Source organism: Zingiber officinale, chromosome 6B (genome assembly GCF_018446385.1).
Source record: "Zingiber officinale cultivar Zhangliang chromosome 6B, Zo_v1.1, whole genome shotgun sequence".
Lineage (NCBI taxonomy): Eukaryota > Viridiplantae > Streptophyta > Magnoliopsida > Zingiberales > Zingiberaceae > Zingiber > Zingiber officinale.
Window position 1 is genome coordinate 133,053,918 of NC_055996.1, and position 19,327 is coordinate 133,073,244.

The following is a 19,327-nucleotide window of genomic DNA, read 5'->3' on the forward strand; positions in this document are numbered from 1 at the left end:
GACTTTAAAGTTTTTTATTAAGATGTTGGATTCGAAATTTGACTATCTCATAAATTAAGCATTTAGTGTCCTATTTATTTTCAAGGAAAAAAAAGATGAACTATATATTTATTTAGCACACGAGAGTATTTAATTTCCTTTTTTTTTCTCTTTAAAAATTAATCATATTTCCAATTTTAGGGATAATTAATTGAGTGTTGCCAGATCCTTCCAAAATCTCATAATTACAGAGGGCGCCCTTCCACCGGCTCCTCTCATTAAATAAACTCACCGTCTCCCCTTCTCCTTCAACACGCTGCTGCGTTCTTTCTTTCTCTTCGCCTCAAATTCTCCGGCCGGTCATCTCAGCCATATGGACGTCGTGGTTGGCTCGATCGCAGGCAAGACGGATCTCATCACCCTCGATCTCCTTGGCGCCAAATCCGCGCCCAAAGATCTCGATCCTGCTGATCTAAAGGTTGCGCCTTTCGCGGATATTCATAAGTTGGTATGTTGGTTCCAGCGTAAATTTCGAATTTTGAATCTGATTCGCCTCTGATTCTTGTCGATTGATGGCGGATCTTGTTGCAGGACCTCAATCTGGCCCCCGCCGGCGCCCTGAATGACGCGGCGGGGCTGATCCCCGGGTGTCAGAGCGTGTGCACCATCGAGAAGGTGAAGTGGGCGCTCGAGCAGGCGGCGGAGCGGGAGACGCGCGGGGGCAGGGAATCGGAGCAGAGGCAGCGGAGGGACGCCGCGTCGGACGTCGACGGCGGATCTCCATCGTCGTCTTCGTCGTCGTCGGTCACGGTGGCGTCGGTCAAGCGCCGCGCCGAGTGCGCTCCCGAGGGAGCGGATGATGGACGGGCGGACGGAGGCGACTCCGCCGGGGGAGGCGGCGGCAGTCTCGTGGCGGTCGGTTGCACCAGCTGCCTCTCGTACGTGCTGATCTCGAAGGGGGACCCGCGCTGCCCTCGATGCGACGGCCGGATCGCTCCCAACTCTCTGCCGGCGGCGTTGTCGGCGGCGCTGGCTCTGCCGCAGTCCAAAAAACCACGAATCGACCTTAACTTTTCCCTTTAGGTCCCTGTAATATTTCCATATCATGTAATACGCTCTTCTCTACTTTATAAAAACACACAAAGTTTCGATTTTAATAAATTTTAAAGTATTTTAATATAATACTATTTTATGTATAACTATGGTAATACCTATTATAGTAAAAGCTTGGAAATTATAAAAAAAATATTTTTTATAATGATAAAAATAAAATATAAGTGAATTTGTTTTGCCAGAAGAATCTACTTGAGATTTTGATAATTTGATTACCAATCATTTATTATTTTTATTTGATTAATGCCATTACATTTCGAGGAATACTAGGATTTCACAGTGGAGTATAAATATACTACTACAATTATACAATTATTGTTTAATAAATGCACATTTAAGCTCTGCAGATGCAAAGATTAAAACAATCTTATTTAAGCATAGCGCAGTAAAAGGCGGTCAAATAGCAGTAATTAATTATATTGTTATTATTTTGATATTCAAATTTAAGAATTGCGTGGCGCTTGCTCATTGGTCAATACGTCATTTTCTCAATTTATTGCGGGCATTAAAATCGATTAATGCTCGGCAATTTAATGCGCTGACACTGATCGGTCACTGATAAAAGTCTTGCCCTGTGTTATGGCCGTGCAATTAATTTTACGATTTATTTTCCTTTTTTTTTTTTAATGAAAGTAGGTCATTTTCTCTATTTTTCATCAATTAAATAGTCGTTAATTTATTATTGCTTTAAATTGAAATACTTAGAAAATTAAATAAAACGTTTTCTTGTGCGAGACGTCGCCGTCGGCATTGATGGCGAGTGGGGGCGCCGGCCGGCGGACTCCCATCGCATTGAATGCGAGCATTGTCATCATTTTAAAAATGCTTTCTTTTTATTTTTTTAAAAAATATTTTTAAAGTATTATTCTAACTGGACAATTTTTTTATCCATTATTGTTGAATTTGGAGAAGAGAGTGGCTTTGCAGAGTGAGTGGACGACGAACGGATCGATAGGGGGGAGTACGAAGATGAACGGTGAGGGCAGCTCGGTCCCGACGCCTGCGTGCTCTGCTCCCCTTTGTCGTCTTCTCTCTTGCGTCTGTTCACCTCGTCCGCCATTAATGGATGTCTGCGAGCCTTGCTCCCCACGTATATACCGCGTAAGATGTACGCGAGGGTAAAATGCAATATGAATAAAAAACATGGATTAGTTTAGATAAATGAGAAGGTGAAAGCATGAGTGTGATTAAATGTAATCGCGGACTCCGACCACTGTCGCCAAAGAGGGTCGCTGCCTCTAGGGTAGAGCTGGACGCTCAGCCTTGTCTCGCCGCCGCCGGGAGGAAGGCGATCGGTCCCTCTTCGTTGTCTGTTGACAGGCGGATTCGAGGCGGACTACAACGACGCCTTGAAGCGTGCACGAAAGCCCAGAATCGATCCAATGTCCTCCAGCTAAATCTTGTAATCCCCGAATGATTTCTATATCCTTTTTCTTTAATTTCCATCTCGAACATTTTCTGTGTTTTCCTTTCTTTTCGTTATTATATCTCTTCTTATAAATAAACGTTGTTTCTAGGATGTCTGTCTTGTATAATTTAGTCTTCGGTCTCTTTTTTGTCTGTAAATGTGCACGAAATGATATTTCGTTTTCAGCGCATGTATGTCTATTGCTTGCTCTTTAGCTATTCACCGTCAACTAACTGGCGTTTGCTTCTAATGATGAATGTTTCTTCTCTTAATCCTCTTGGAGTTTTTCATACTCTTTCTAATCGAGGCTGCTAAATATGCTCGTTTCTTATTCGATTGCTTTCCTGTCTGTAGTTTCATATGTTTGCGCTATGTTTGTTGTTGTTGATTTGTGCTGTCAGAAACAGATATGGCTGTATCTTATATGATCTACATTGCTATTTGTTACTCTCTATATTGTGGATTATGATTATTGTTATTTTTTGGTTTGACATTTACGATGTTCTTTATGTTCAAACCTCCACCAGAAAAATGGACATGCCCTCCCTACACTGGTAGTATCTTTTAATACTTCATGATATAGGTTTGACCAATAGAGTCCACAAATATTAAAATTGTCCATTTTCTGAAGGGATGACACAATTTGTTTCTCGGTTTGCTGAACCAACTGATCCAGAAGGCCATATGCTTTATTTTCTAGCTAAGGAATTGTTTGAAGTTGTTTAGCTGGGATATCAGCACACAAGTACTTAGTGATCTATTGCTTATATGTTCATGCCGTGATGACACTAAGTGCTCTGACTAATGTGTGATTGCCAAGTGAAATTCACTTATGAATGAGCAATGGTTGGTAGTCTAGTGCATCACCAAGGGTATGGGATCGTGACATTTATATTAGTCATAGATGGCACAGTGAGTTCCATAATATATCAGGTTTACTGACTTGATAGCAATATTGAGAAGCCAGAAGATTTTGCCTCGTGAAGTCTGTGAATAGCACAGGTATCCTCAAATTATATGTAGGTTTCATTAATTTCTTCAATTTAGTGCTGGCCAGTGGTTGCTGTTCATAGCTATAATCCAATTTAATGGTAAATGGCTAGTTTCTAAAAGAAACAAAAAATGGTAAGAGAGATTTCCTTCAACTCTAAATGTTACCATGCCATTCTTAATTTTCTTCTTGTCTATTATCTCTACTTACTACACGCCACAGGCATTCTGCCTTATCCTTGGTTCTACAAAGGTAATCAGGTAGTAATCATCGTGATTGATTACTTCATGAAGGGAGAAAATTCTTCTAATTTTCCCTTGGATTTAAATGCAATAACTGAGTATTTATGGTACTTTAGGGTGAAGTCCAACTTAGGGCATTTTCAATTGTTAAATATCTCCATAATTTTTTTTTTTTAGTTTCCAATATGCCACATCAATGCCATATCAAAAGTGAAAAATCTACACTTCTCCCCACAATCAAAAAACCTCCAAATAACTTTTTTAGTAGGTTATACATTACAAATCATATATCTTTATTTATTATTTTTTTCATTTAATATCTCTATATAATTTTTATTTAATATTTTAATTAATTTTGATCTTTAATTTAATTTATTTAAAATTTTTAATTAATAAATTAATTAACTTATGATTTTTAATTTAATTTATAATTTTCATTTAATATTTAATTAACTTATGAATTTTAATTTAATTATAGCCATTTGTATTTTTTTTAACTTATCAAATATATTTATTTTCGAAAGAAAGGAGTATAACTTTGACCATTAAATAAAACATTTTAATTGTTTAAAAAGTTAAACATGTAATATTATTTTTTCAATGATTAATGACTCCATCTCCAAAAGAAAAAAATTGATTTGAAAAATCAAACCTGCTCTTGCACTAAAAACCCCAAAGCTCATTTCCACACTCATTAAAGCTTTTTTTGTTAAACTTTTTTAATTTTACAAATCTTTTAAAAAGCTTGCATTGGAGATTGTGGATATCTTTGCATCATTCAGAGGCTTTTATGCTTTCAGAAGGTTTTTGTAGTACTTCAATAATTCACTTTTATTATTATTCTTAAAATTCCCTGGTAAGGGGGTGTGCGGTAAAACTATTTAATTATTCTGGAACATACATCATTTTTTCTGCCAACTCAATTGGTAGGGTGGTGATGCATCTCACATGGGGAAGCTGTACACCTATGAAGGTGAGCACGGCTATTTAGGCATGAGTGCCTGTTTGCCGTGCCATTGAGAAAACTGACCATACTACAAAGTGCCTATAAGCACATCTTCAATAATTAAACCTCTAGATGAGGTTTTTTGTAACCTCCAATATGCCACATCAATGGCACATCAAAAATAAAAAAAACCTATTATTCTATCTACAATAAAAAAAAATCCTTTTACAATTTTTTTGTGGGTCCTACATTACAAATCACAAATCACATAATCACATTGTAACATTATTTTATCATTAATTACAAGCTCAATCTTCAAGAGAAAAAACAGATTTGAGTTTTCAATACTACTCTTGAACTACAAACCTCAAATCTTACTTCTATAATGGTTCAAGCTTTTTTATTGAGGCTTTTTAATTTTGCAAAACTCTCACAAACCTTACATTGAAGATGCCCTAATGCTTTCTATGTTGCTTGAGGAATATTTCTTTATAATTTGTTTTGCCAGGTGCAATTGGTTACTGATAAGGAAACAAATCAACCAAGAGGATATGCCTTCATTGAATATGTGCATACACGTGAAATGACAAGTGCGTCTTAAATTCTTAAAAGTTGTACATCACACGTATTGCAGCCTATGATTGAATATTGCCTTTGCATCATACAGCTGCATACGAGCAAGCTGATGGGAGGAAGCTTGGTAATAGATGAGTTCTTGTGGACGTGGAACGGGGAAGAACTGTACCGAATTTGCGGCCTCGAAGGTTTAGGTGGTGGGCTTGGTACAATCAGGACAGGGGGTGAGGAAGTTGGGCAGAAGCATTCCACCAGGTATCTCAAGTAGTTCTTAGTGTTCTATGCAGTTTTAGCTTTCTGGATTTATATGTTTGGTTGACTTGATTGACAGATTAAGCTGTTTGGTGTTGCCTCATTGTTTTATTTGATTCACTAGTAGCTTATAAACAATTTGCTATCATATACTATAAAAGCATTGCTTTGACAGATCTTCAAGTCAGCATTACTGCTAGGATGGTATGGTGATATTAGCTCTTCTTAGAATATGTAGGTATTTTTTTCTTAGAGTTATTATCCAATCCCTCAAGTTTCCACCTTTATTGATGAAGGTGGGTTTCAAACCTAACACCTTTGTAATACCTCCTAAGGCTTTTACCTTCTAAGATAGACAAGAGATTCCTGGAAAAATTATTGATATGTTGATTTTTTCTCAACAAAAAGGAGGTAATGACGAAGCTATCATAAATATAACAAGAATAGATGGATGAAATATGGATAGAAACTTTCCGAGTTGTGTGATTGTCTCCTGTTTCTTGGGCTAAAAGGAAAGTTTTATGTCGAAGCCACTTTATAGTTTATAGATTAGAATGTTCGGCAGTTTAGTAACAACACAAAGAATTGATGCAGTGGTATTTTAAGATGGATGCAAGAAGTTACCAGCTAAAACAAAGTAAAAATTATTATTTAGGTGTAGTTTGAAGGAAGATAAAATGAGATAAACTTGATTAAGATGACATGTGCATTTCAAATATGATTGAGATTTTATAGTTAGCTGAGTTGAATCAATTAAAATTTTGGTGTGGGGTAAAAAGGACTTGTGTAACGAAGAGTGTTAAAGAGATTTGGATATTACTGATTATATAGCCTTGATAGAGTTCAAGGCGGGATACATTTTTTATTGTTGAATGTAAAATGACTTAGTAACACCCACGGATGATTGTCTCTTGACTTGCAACTGGTATATATATATTATCTTGAGCCTCTGAAGCAGTGTAACCAACAGATCAGCTACTTGTGTATAATTATCATACAAATTGCATCTGCAATTTTTAGTTTGGAACCAGTTTGTATAATTATCATACCAACAGTTCGAGGTTTTTACCGCCGCCAGCTAAGGACTTTCTCCCTCTCACACCCTTCGTTGGCGTCGACGAAGCCGCCGGCGCTCCCCTCCTCCATTCCTCTACCACTTTTCCTCCAACCTCTCCACCCCAGCGCGGGCACCAGGAGGAGGGAGGTCTTTGTTTTTGAGGCTGGCTGCGCCGATGCCATCACCTTGGCTCTACGCCACCGCCACCCAGCAGATCTGCACTGCCTACTCCTCCTTCGGCGCCGGCGAGCGGCCACCTCCTCTTTTTTCCCTCTCTTTCTCTGCACTGCGGGTTCTTTTCAGGGCCGCCGCCTAGTTGAGGAAGGGGGCTCTCGTGTCCCGCCCTCGTCGTCGTCTGCTGGAATCGGCATCACTGCCTCCGCCTAAGGCAGTTGGCACATCGGCATGCCACACCCCTTTGGGACGCTTAAGGCCGACGTCGCCACTGCCATCCTCCCACGCCAGCACCATTGCGACCTCTTCATGTCGCGGGCCTCGGGGCCTTCTCCTTCGTCATCGGCAGCCAGCTTGAGCGTCGCCTCTAGCGCCGAGATTGCCACAGGCGCCTTTGGTGGTCAGCGCCTCCGGCATCTAGCGCCGTCATCTCTGGCAGCCACTGCCGCAGCCGCTTACACCTCCGGGTAGTCGTCGTCACCCTTCAAACAGTTGTCGTCCGAGAGCTAACGTATCGTACTATGCCACTATTGTATCCCGGCCTGCGAGCCGATGGAGTATTCGGCATTCGTGCTGCTGTTGCACTTATTTGCTACTCAGGGCCGCGACGACTCGATCGACCCATTCATCCATCCGAGGACGTCCCCGGGGCCAGGGTACGCCATCATACCTTTCCTGCATTTATTTCACTATTCTGCTATTAGTATTCGGTTACTTATATATTTTCGGGATATGCCTCGAGCATGGGGGTGCTGGGGGACTAGGGCGATTCGGTCGTTGGCCGCAGGTAGCATTAACCAGAGGACTTCTGACGATTCGGTCAACATAGAAGACAGCTCACCACCGGGTAATGGAGATACGGTCAACCTTCCAGACACGACATATTGGCAGGTTTGTCTTCTCAGCTTCTCGATAGGAACAAATTTTGCGTCGTTTGTGGGAACGCACCTATCTGGAATGTTAAGACGGACGACCCTGAAAGTTTCACTATCCTTATGGCCTTGATGGGTTTCGACGAGTATATCGTATCCTCCTCACTCCACGGGTATTCGGGAGTCGAGAAATTGAGTCAGATCTTCTGTTGGTCGGTAGGTCAGTTTTTCAGTTATATTCTCTTTCGGTCATAGAATTTATCATAGTTTCTCGAACGAGGACTCCCGTGTCGATTGATCGGATTTCCTTCATATCCGAGCCACGGGCTCGATGCCAAAGGCCCTCGAGTCGATCGGCCGAGTGTGTATTATATCCGAGCCACAGACTTAATGTCAAAGATCCCGTGCCGATCGACCGGACGTATATTATCCGAGCCATGGGCACGATATTGAAGATCTTGTGTCGATCGAATGGGCGTATATTATCTGAGCAATGGGCTTGATATCGAAGATCTTGTGTCGATCTAACGGGCGTATATTATCTGAGCAACGGGCTCGATGTCGAAGACCTCGTATCGATTGGTCGGGGGTATATTATCCGAGCCACGGCTCGATGTCGAAGACCCCGTGCCGATCGGCCGGGCGTATATTATCCGAGTCACGAGCTTGATGTCGAAGGCACTGTGCCGATCGATCGGGCTCGGTCGGGCGTATATTATTCGAGCCACCGGCTCGATGTCGAAGACTCCGCGCCGATCGGCCGGGCGTATATTATCCAAGTCACGGGTTCGATATCAAAGACACTGTGCCGATTGGTCGGGTGTATATTATTCGAGCCACCGGCTCGATATCGAACACTCTGTGCCGATCGGTTGGGCGTATATTATTCGAGCCACGGGCTCGATGTCGAAGACTCCGTGCCGATCGGCTGGGCGTATATTATTCGAGCCACCGGCTCGATGTCGAACACCCTGTGCCGATCGGTCGGACGTATATTATTCGAGCCACGGGCTTGATGTCGAAGACCCCGTGCCGATCGGCTGGGCGTATATTATTCGAGCCACCGGCTCGATGCTGAAGACCTCGTGCCGATCGGTCGGGCGTATATTATCCGAGCATCCGGCTCGATGTCGAAGACCCCTTATCGATCGGTCGAGCGTATATTATCCGAGTCACGGGCTTGATGTCGAAAACCCCGTGCCGATCGGTTGTGTGTATATTATCCGAGCCACGGGCTTGATGTCAAAGACCCCGTGCCGATCAGTCGTGCGTATATTATTCGAGCCACGGGCTCGATGTCGAAGACCCTGTATCGATCGGTCGGGGTATATTATCCTAGCCACAAGCTCGATGTCGAAGACCCCGTGCCGATCGGCCGGGCGTATATTATCTGAGTCACGGGCTCGATGTCGAAGACTCTGTGCCGATCGACCGAGCATATATTATTTGAGCCACTGGCTCGATGTTGAAGACCTCGTGTTGATCGGTTGGGTGTTTATTATTCGTCCCACGGGCTCGATGTCGAAGCCCCTGTGTCGATCGGCCGGACATATATTATCCGAGCCACGGACACAATGTCGAAGACCCCGTGCCGATCGGCCGTGCGTTTATTATTCCAGCCACGGGCTCGATTTCGAAGTCCCCGTGCTGATCGACCGAGGTATATTATCCGAGCTATAGGCTCGATGTCGAAGATCCCGTGTTGATCGGTCGGGCGTATATTATCTGAGCCATCGGCTCGATGTCGAAGACCCCGTGTCGATCGGTCGAGTGTAGATGGCTCGATGTCGAAGACCCCGTGCCGATCGACTGGGTGTATATTATCCGAGCCACGGGCTCGATGTCGAAGACCCGTACCGATCGGCCGGGCATTTTTTATCCGAGCCACGGGCTCGATGTCAAAGACCCCGTGCAGATCGTCCGGGCGTGTATTATCCGAGCCTCGGGCTTGATGTTGGAGACCCCATGTCGATCGGCTGGGCGTTTATTATCTGAGCCGCGAGCTCATTATCGAAGACCCCGGGCCGATCGGCCGGGTTTGAGTTATGCTTGAAGATTGTCGAGCGGCGACGTTAAACACTAGAGTCGAACCGATGATTATAAAAACCCCGGCTTAAAGACTGTTGTGCGGCGACGTTAAACCTTAGACTCGAATCGACGACTATAAAAACCCCGGCTTAAAGACCGTCGAGCGGTGACGTTAAACCCTAGAGTCGAACCGACGACTATAAACCCCCCGACCTGAAGACCGTCGAGCGGCGACGTTAAATGCCAGAGTCGATTCGGCGACTTTAAAAACCCCGGCTTGAAGATCGTCGAGCGGTGATATTAAACGCCAGAGTCGAATCGACGACTATAAAAACCCCGGCTTGAAGACCGTCGAGCGGCGACGTTAAACCCCTGTCTTCACGGACTAGTTCATCGGATATTCTATCTCCTCCGTTTGGAGTCGAGCGGGCGTCACTGGTCTGAGACCAGCTTCGGATAATCGCCCGTGCGGGGTCGAGCAATCTTCATGAGTATCTATCTCTCCCGTTCGGTGTCGAGCAGTCTTCACGAGCATCTATCTCCCCTGTTCGGGTTCGTGCAGTCTTCACGCGCATCTATCTCCCCTGTTCGGGGTCGAGCAGTCTTCGGGAGCATCTATCTCCCCCGTTCGGGGTCGAGCGGTCTTAACGAGCATTTGTCTCCTCTGTTCGGGGTCAAGCAGTTTTCACGAGTCGCGGAGTATATCAGAGCATCTTATCCCCCCTCCCCCTTTCTGTGTTGAACTATCGCCAATGGCCACGAACAAGAGTCTCCACTTGTCGCGGGCCAAGATAGCTCATAGGCCCTGCGCTTGTTCGGCATCGGCCACTCCGCTTTACTCGATTGTCGGGCCAGTATTTTACGATCGCCCGTTGACTATTCTTGGTGCTGCTTGGTCAACACTCTCATAGTCGTCCGACTGGTATTGCTCGACCGTCCGTTCGGCCACACGCTTGAACTAGGTCGCACGATCGATGCTCTGTAGGACGCCCAATTACATTTTATAGTCATCCGGTTGACATTTTGTGAGGCTAGATTTCCATTCTTCTGAGTGCTTGGTCGGCATCTTCGCGGTCGCGCGTTCGGCATATTTCGCTTGGTGCCTATCTACCCGATCGACATCCTTCCGATAATCCGATCAGCATCTTCGTGGTCGCGCGCTTGGCATCGCTCGGCCGACGCCTATCCTCTCGATCGACTTTCCGATCCCCCGGTCAGCATCGTCGCGGTCGCACGCTCGGCATCGCTCGTTCGCTCGGTCTACTCAGCATCTCACGTGTCGCTCGATCTACTATCATTCTACTCGTCGCTCACTTGTCGTTTGGTCGCCTGCCCTACATTTGTTCGGTTATTGATGTGGTACTATTTCTTGAAGTACGTTCGGCATCGCTACCGTCTCTCGTGTGACACTCTCTCGATTATTCGGTTTCACATTTTTTTGATTGCCTGATCAGCATATTCTTGATCGCACTTCCGGTTCGATCGCTCGTCTCTCTACCCGAGTAGCATTATTCCTGTTGCTTGGACCGTATCATTTCTCGTTGCGCGCTTGATGCTACTTGGGTCACTTGCTTGGCCTTGCCATAGCCACTCGTTCGACGTGATAAAACGAGCCCAGTGATCTGATTTCGCGTTCGGTAGCGATTCTGTTTTGGGCTGGGTCTAGTCAGACGGATTTACGTCTCTTTCGAGTAGACTTGAAGGGAAAGCTTGTGATACGGTGATGATACAAGGAAGAGGGGTAATTTCTGTTGGTTGTTACTCGGAAAACCTAGATGTTCCACTGTACAAAAATTTTGTACAAAGGTTTGAACCTTTTCCTAGCTACCATGTGTTCTTTTAAATTAAATTTTGGATCGCCTGCGGAATTTAACACGTTTGATCCAAAACTTAATCTATTTGTTCTTTTAGGTTTTGACTTGGATCTCCTGCGGAACTTAACACGTTCGACCCAAGTCACCTTAAGTTATTAATTCCATTAAATATTAATTTTCATAATTGGTTCCCAGTACTGACGTGGTAAGACACATGACCTTCTTGGATATGGGAGCAACCACCACTGACTAGACAAAACCTTTTATGGAAAGCTAATATTTAATTTCCTAAAATAACTTTAGATTAACCGAAATGAACAATCAAATCACAAGGAAAAGAAAAAAACAAAAGAACCCAAAATCGAAAAACATATTCGATATTCTAGAATCGTAAGCTTCTTGTATTTGCTATTATTTCCATAAATAACTAGTATGATGCGGAAAAGGAAAAACTACTAGTTATACCTTCTAGAAATGCCTCTTGATCTTCTACCGTATTCCTCTTCTAACCTCGGACGTTGTGTGGGCAACGATCTTCCGAGATGAGAAACCACCAACCACCTTCTTCTCCTCCAAGCTAGGTTTGGCCACAATAAGGAAGCTTCACCAAGGAAGAAAATCAAAACACCAACCAAGCTCCAAGAGATGCTAGCTTTCTCTCCTTCTTCTTCTTCTTCTTCTCCAAGTAGTATCCGGCCATCACGAGAGCTCCAAGGGGAGAGAGAGGTTCGGCCACCACAAGAGGAAGAGAGGGAGAGGATGATGATGGCCGGCCAAACCAAGGAACAAAAGAGGGAGAGAAATAATAGAAGTTGTACACCTTGAAGACACCCTCACCCCTTCTTTTATATTCCTTAGCCTTGGTAAATTAGGAAATTTAATTATAATAAAATTTCCTTAATTTCCTTGACAACAATTAATTAAGAAAAAAATAAATAAAATTTCCTAATTAATTGAATTGTGGCCGGCCACCTCATGTAGGAATAAATTAGACAAGTTTTAATCAACAAATTAAAACTTCCTAATTTGTTTCCGGAAATTTTAAAAATAAAATTTCTCTTCAAAAATCTCTTCATGGTTGATAAAAAGAAATTTTCATAATTTTAATTTTACAACATGTGAATAATTTTTAAAGAGAAAATAAAATATATCACCAATCTACAAATAAGGAAAGAGATCTAATCTCTTTCTTTAATTTTTTGTAGATCTTTTACAATAGAGATATTTTAATTTTAATTCTCTTTAATAAATTATATCTTCCACATAATAAAAATTAAAATTAAAATTTGTTTTAATTTAATATGGCCGGCCCCTCTAGCTTGGGTTCAAGCTAGGGCCGGCCACCCCAATTCATGCTTAGGTCGGCCCTAGCTTGGTTCCCAAGCTAGCTTGGCTGGCCCCCCTTTAGGTGGGTACAGAAGGTGGGTATAGGGGGGTATAGTACTCTATAAATAAGAGGCTACGATAGGGACCGAGAGGAGGAATTGGTTTTGGTCTCCCGATAAAATTAAGCATCCTGTGTTCGCCCCGAACACACAACTTAATTTTATCAATAATATTTCATTCCACTAGATAATTATTATTGAACTACCGCACAAATCCCAAATTACATTTTTGGGCTCCTTCTTATTATGAGTGTTTTAGTCTCCCTGTGTTTAAGATATCGAATGTCCACTAATTAAGTGAGTTACTGACAACTCATTTAATTAATATCTTAGTCCAAGAGTAGTACCACTCAACCTTATCATCATGTCGGACTAAGTCCACCTGCAGGGTTTAACATGACAATCCTTATGAGCTCCTCTTGAGGACATTATCAACCTAGTATCTCTAGGACACAGCTTCCTTCTATAATCAACAACACACACTATAAGTGATACAATTTCCTAATTTATCGGGCTTATTAATTCATCGAACTAAATCTCACCCTTTGATAAATTAAAGAAATAAATATTAAATATATGTACTTGTTATTATATTAGGATTAAGAGCACACACTTCCATAATAACTGAGATCTTTATTCCTTTATAAAGTCAGTATAAAAGAAACGACCTCAAATGATCCTACTCAATACACTTTAAGTGTACTAGTGTAATTATATAGTCAAGATAAACTGATACCTAATTACACTACGATCTTTCTAATGATTTGTTCCTTTTCATTTTGGTCGTGAGCTACTGTTTATAATTTATAAGGTACTGATAATATCATCTTCTGCATGTGTCACCACATGCTATGTTATCTACAATATAAATTAATTGAACAACTACAAACAAATGTAGATAATTTGACCAAATGTGATTCTTTATTCAAAACAAATGTTTACAAAAGCTTAGGCTTTCAGTATACACTTAAGGAACAAGTTGTAAATAATAAACCAACTCAAGATCTGACACTTGAGGAGGAGAATTCATCTTTTAAATTAGAAATTAATAATTTAAAAATTATGTTAGAAAAATTTACTATTAGGTCAAAAAATTTAGACTTAATACTAAATAATCAAAAAGCATATTATAATAAAATCGGACTCGTATATAAGTTGAAATCAAATAAAACATTTAAATCATTAATAACCCAATTCAAACCAACGAATAAGACCTGAGTTCCGAAAGCGTATTTGACCACGTAAATAGGACTCATCCAATATTATATCCCTAAAGGTAAATTATATTATATAAAATCACATAAACCAAATAAAAAATCAGAATACAAAACTGAACCAAAGAATTTAAAATCTAAACTATTTAAAATTCAACAAAATGTAAACTATCGTCAAGTAAAATTCAATTATAAAAGAAATAGACATAAACCGAGAACAAAATTAAATTAAATGATCATTAATTCAGGGGAGGCTCCAGAATAGCTGACACCTCCAAAACTAACCTACTCGGCAGGGTAACCCTAACTAGCCTACCCGACAGGGTAATTAGGATTAGTTAAAAAGGGTTCAAGTTTAACTTGAAAAATGGTACTGGTGAAATTTTGGATGATAGTACGTTAGGGAAGCTTAGTCTATGTATGTCTAGGAAGATATGGCTTCAACCTTGTGCATTTGACTAAGTGAAACTGACCGAAGCTATCCTTTATGGATCCTAACCAGTTAGACTAAGATTTTGTACTAAGTCTAGTGGATAGGACTATTTGGAAAACCTCGAAGGTATGGTTACTTTAATGATGTCCGAGTGACTCACCATAGCCCAGAAGTTTATCCAGAGAACGTCTATTTGTTGAACCCAAAGCTAAACCTGAAACTAACACAAGTTAAAAACAAACTCTAAAATTGGATCTAATTCATCTCACTAAATTATAGGATTCACTTATAGAAAACATAGATAGGGTGAAATGACTAAGTATATTAAAATTAAATTAAAATTAAAATTAAATTAAAATTAAAATTTAAAATTAAAATTTAATTTTTTTATTTAAAAATTTATTTTAAAAATTAAAACTTAAAATTTTTTTAACTTTAAAATTTATTTTACACATTAAAACTTAATTTTTTTAACTGAAAAATTTATTTTAAAAATTAAAATTAAATTTTTTTCAACTTAAAATTTTTTTAACTTAAAAATTTATTTTAAAAATTAAAACTATAATTTTTTTTACTTAAAATTTTATTTTAAAAATTAAAACGTAAATTTTTTAACTGAAAAATTTATTTTAAAAATTAAAACTTAAATTTTTTTAACTTAAAAATTTATTTTAAAAATTAAAACTTAAAATTTTTTTTTACTTAAAAATTTATTTTAATTTTTTTTTAACTTAAAATTTATTTTGAAAAATTAAAACTTAAATTTTTTTTTACTTAAAAATTTATTTTAATTTTTTTTAACTTAAAAATTTATTTTAAAACTCAAACTTAAAATTTTGTTTTAAAATCTTTTCTCTTTAAAAAAATAAATATCAATACCGGAGTAAAAATCCTAGGGCGGGTGCCCCTGGTATACGGACCCAGGGCGCCCGGAATAGATCCGGGCGCCCGGACTCCCCTATATATAGGGGGGCAGGGGCGCCCCCTACCCTTGTACATCCTCTTCCAAGCTTTCGTTCAAGCTTCTTCCAAGCTTTACTACGAAGTAAAATTTTCACTCGTTCTACGGTTAATACGCGGTCGCGAATCAACCGAGGTCGTCAGTTCTAAAAATATTTTAGCAATGACTCCTCGGTAAAGTTCTTGTTTTCTATTTAAAGTTTAAGAATATTATTGCATGTTTGTTTTCTTTAAATAATATAATTTTGTTATATAATTTTGGAAACATTTTAAATATGGTGCTGGACCCTCTACTCCCAGTGTTGACCCTAGGTTTCCCACTGATGAGCTTAGGATTAAGTTTGAGTCAACCATCTACATGGCCATTAGGACCAAATGTATAGATCGAGCGTTCTTTTCACGCTCTTGCATTCCAGCTATAGAGGCCATAAACCACTACAACCTTCAGAACCTTGTTGAATGTACTAGCTCAGTAAACATAAGTTTGTGTGCAGAATTTTATAACAACTTAGTGAAAGTAGACGACTTTACCTATACTACTAGGGCAGCTGGGACTGATATCACGTTGTCTCCTACTGCCATCCGAGAGTTTTTGGAGTTACGGGAGTCTACCTGTCCCTTTCAGTGTTATCCTCCCAGGGAGTTACCCTTTGGAGATCCCTACTCGCATATCACTCTTGATACGATTTATTCATATTTTTTTGGGGGCGAGCGAGTACCCACAGTGACCCAGTTTAGGTCAGTTACCCTTCGAGTCCAGGACTACGCCCTTTATAGGGTCTTAGTCTTTTGCATTCTACCACTGAGCACTCGCGACATCGCGATGATGCGCTCATTTCATTCTTTTTTCCTCTATGCCCTGTGTCATAGGCTAGATATTGACATTAACCTACATATCTTTTCCACAGTGACCCAGTTTAGGTCAGTTACCCTTCGAGTCCTGGACTACGCCCTTTATAGGGTCTTAGTCTTTTGCATTCTACCACTGAGCACTCGCGACATCGCAATGATGCGCTCATTCCATTCTTTTTTCCTCTATGCCCTGTGTCATAGGCTAGATATTGACATTAACCTACATATCTTTTCCACCATTATTTACTCAGCCGAATATGTGACGAGTGGGCGAGTTCATATGCCCTACTGTCATATTTTGACAGCATATATGTCCTCTTTGGACATTGATGTCACCTCTGGTGACATCCGCTATATGATCGAGTTTGACGTTATAGGAGTTAGGAACTTTTCCCTAGCTAGTATTCATATAGATGGTGAGGGTATCATGACTTGGCAGAGAGGGGCACAGCACCAGCCTGACCTGGATGCACAGCAGGAGGCAGATGAGTTCTATCTCGCACTATTTCTTGACGAGGCCGCTCCTGCCCTAGCGCCAGCTCGAGCCCCACGTCCCGCTCCTCGCACTCTAGCCGATCGAGTATCCGGACTCGGGAGAGCTATGTCGAACCTCCAGCAGGAGTCCTTCGAGTTTCACCGAGACATACGGCGAGAGGTCTCCAATCTCCGACGAGAGGTGCGGCAGGAGGTCTTCGATTTACGGCGGGATGTGTGGCAGAAGATCTCCGACCTGCGACGAGACCTGCGAGAGGACGACCGGACTCGTCACACTGAGATATTGGCACTGCTTCGGTTGATGGGTTCCGGACCACCTCCGTCATCGTCTCAGTAGTCGTGATTATTACATAGCATTGTTATGACACTATTACAGCTTTTTGTAGTACATATTATTCTATTGATCTTCATTTTCATATCTGATTGGTTATACTCTAATTTAATAGATTAGGATTTTCAAAATTCAAAATTGTTTTAAATTCTAGGTTAAACTTGTTTTATTTGTTTTAAAACCTTCCAACTTTTAAAATTTCAAAACAACTTTAGTCTTAGACTAGAAAAATCCCTTTAGAAATCATGTTCCCCCAGGACTAGTATTTGAGCATCTCACCAACACCCTAGGATTACCTTGTTTGTGATTGACAAACATAGAAAGGGGTGATATATATAGGCCAATTGCCTGGACTTAAGATGCTTATATCAGTGCATCGATATAAGTCTGGGCGTTAAATATAAAACATACATTAATCAAGTTGTTATTCAGTTTAGTCAACCGCTAACTGATCACAATGAACTTAACATGACTAACCAAGTGAAAGCTGTAAGTACCTAATTGATTAGACAGCTACTTTAGATGTCAGGTTTAGGGGGAGGATTAAATCAATACTTAACACCAAAATTATTTTCTCCACCTTAAACATAATATCTTTTCTAATATTTTTTCAGTATTCAAATTGGTCTTTGGTTTCAAATTTAAAGTTCTCACAAACTTAATAAGTTTTGAAAAGAAAAGTTTTCAAACTTAGTTTTTGAAATCTTATGTTTCAAATATTTTTTTTAAAAAATTAGCTTTTATAAAATCAAATTCTTCAATTAGATTTTATAAACTCAGATTTTTTTTCAAACTTAACTTCAATTAGTTTTGAAAAGTAAATATCTGTTAAAAACTCCGTTTTGAATTTTTTTTTTCAAATTAAAAAAATGCTGTTTGGAAAATCTAGCTTTAAAAACTTAGCCTTAAAATTTTGATTTTCAAAACTTATGTTTGAAAAATACTTCAAAATCGAGACATATTTTGAAAATTTACCTTGATCTTAAAATTTGAAACTTATATACTTATATTAGAAAATTAGCTTTTCAAATCTTTGAGTTTGCAAAGTCATTTTTGAAAATTAAATTAATTTCGTAAATGATCCTTAAAAATTTTGCTACTCTTTCAAAACTTAGCTATTTTCCAAAAGTTAAATCTAATAGTTTAAACAAGTCTTAAAAAAAAACTCCCTCAAGTTAACTTGACATCATTCCTTACAATTTTTTATGTATTCTGTATTTTTGAATGTTTAACTTATATCCTTGTTTGATGAATGCCAAAGGGGGAGAGATAGTTGGTTAAGTTAGAAAAACAAAATAAAATTAAAAACTAACTTAAATCTCATCCTAGAACAAAATGTTTAACTTTTTACTCGCATATTATTACTAACTTAATCAGGTTATCATTCCATCAAAAAGGGAGAGATTGTTGGTGCAGTTAGCACTAACGGTCTAACTCAGGTTTTGATGAATAACAAATCGGGTCAAGTTAGGTTTGTCGTGATCTAACACTCTGACCGAGTGTGCAGACGAAGTCCAGACACGTCGACGGGCTGACCGGATGTCTGGCACGAAGTCCAAGCGGGTCGACGGACTGACCAGACGTTTGGCGAGAAGTCCAGCTAGGTCGACGGGCTGACCGGATAGCTGGCGAGAAGTCCAGACGGGTCGAAGGGCTGACCGGACGTCTGACAGGTGAGTAAAGGTAAGTCACTGGAAGGGAGTGACTGTGAGGACGCGTTCCCGGGAAGGTAACATTAAGCGTCGATCCGGTTTAGACCCATTTTGGATATCTAAGTCGAGATCGTGACTAGATTCCAGTCTCGGAAAGACGGAATCTAAGTCATACTCTTTTTTGTTAAACTTGTGAACTGTGCTAACACTCTGTTTTGCAGAATATATATTATCTATTTACCTCGGACTAACCTTATTTTGCAGGAAAGGTGTTCCCTGGAAAAAGGTGGTCCGGGCGCCAGGAGGGAATCCGGGCACCCGGAGGTCCGAGTGCCCGGGAGGCGATTTTTATCCAAACACAACGTCGCCACGTGGAGCTCACTGGTTGGACCTGCCACGTCCTACCAGGGCGCCCGGAAGGGATCCGGGGCGCCCCGAGCTTCATATAAAAGAAGGGGAAGGGGTGGAGCTTCAACAACAATTCCAATATGACGATCTGCTCTTCTGTGCTCCTGCGACGCCGCAAAGCTCCGACAACGCGCTCTTTTCTTTT

At 40.5% G+C, this 19,327-nt stretch overlaps 2 protein-coding genes across 5 annotated transcripts in view; both read left to right on the forward strand.

Moving 5' to 3' along the window:
- The first annotated feature begins 269 nt into the window (after nucleotides 1-269).
- LOC121990688 lies at nucleotides 270-1,161 on the forward strand. The gene is made up of 2 exons (XM_042544781.1): nucleotides 270-487; nucleotides 571-1,161. The coding sequence occupies exons 1-2, from the start codon at nucleotides 353-355 to the stop codon at nucleotides 1,060-1,062; spliced, it is 627 nt and encodes a 208-aa protein (XP_042400715.1). The 5' UTR covers nucleotides 270-352; the 3' UTR covers nucleotides 1,063-1,161.
- Nucleotides 1,162-2,236: 1,075 nt separating this feature from the next.
- The window catches only part of LOC121989605, a 21,617-nt gene continuing 4,526 nt past the window's right edge, over nucleotides 2,237-19,327 (forward strand). For 2 of the 4 annotated variants that reach the window (XR_006114288.1, XR_006114289.1), the window contains exons 1-3: nucleotides 2,237-2,494; nucleotides 5,188-5,269; nucleotides 5,347-5,510. Coding sequence is in view for 1 of the 4 variants with exons in the window: in XM_042543746.1 (XP_042399680.1) it covers nucleotides 2,270-2,494; nucleotides 5,188-5,269; nucleotides 5,347-5,390 (351 nt within the window). In the remaining 3 variants the exon portion in view is untranslated. Of the gene's footprint in view, nucleotides 2,495-5,187; nucleotides 5,270-5,346; nucleotides 5,680-19,327 lie in introns of those variants that run through there. The other 2 variants (XR_006114290.1, XM_042543746.1) reach the window with 2 other exon arrangements.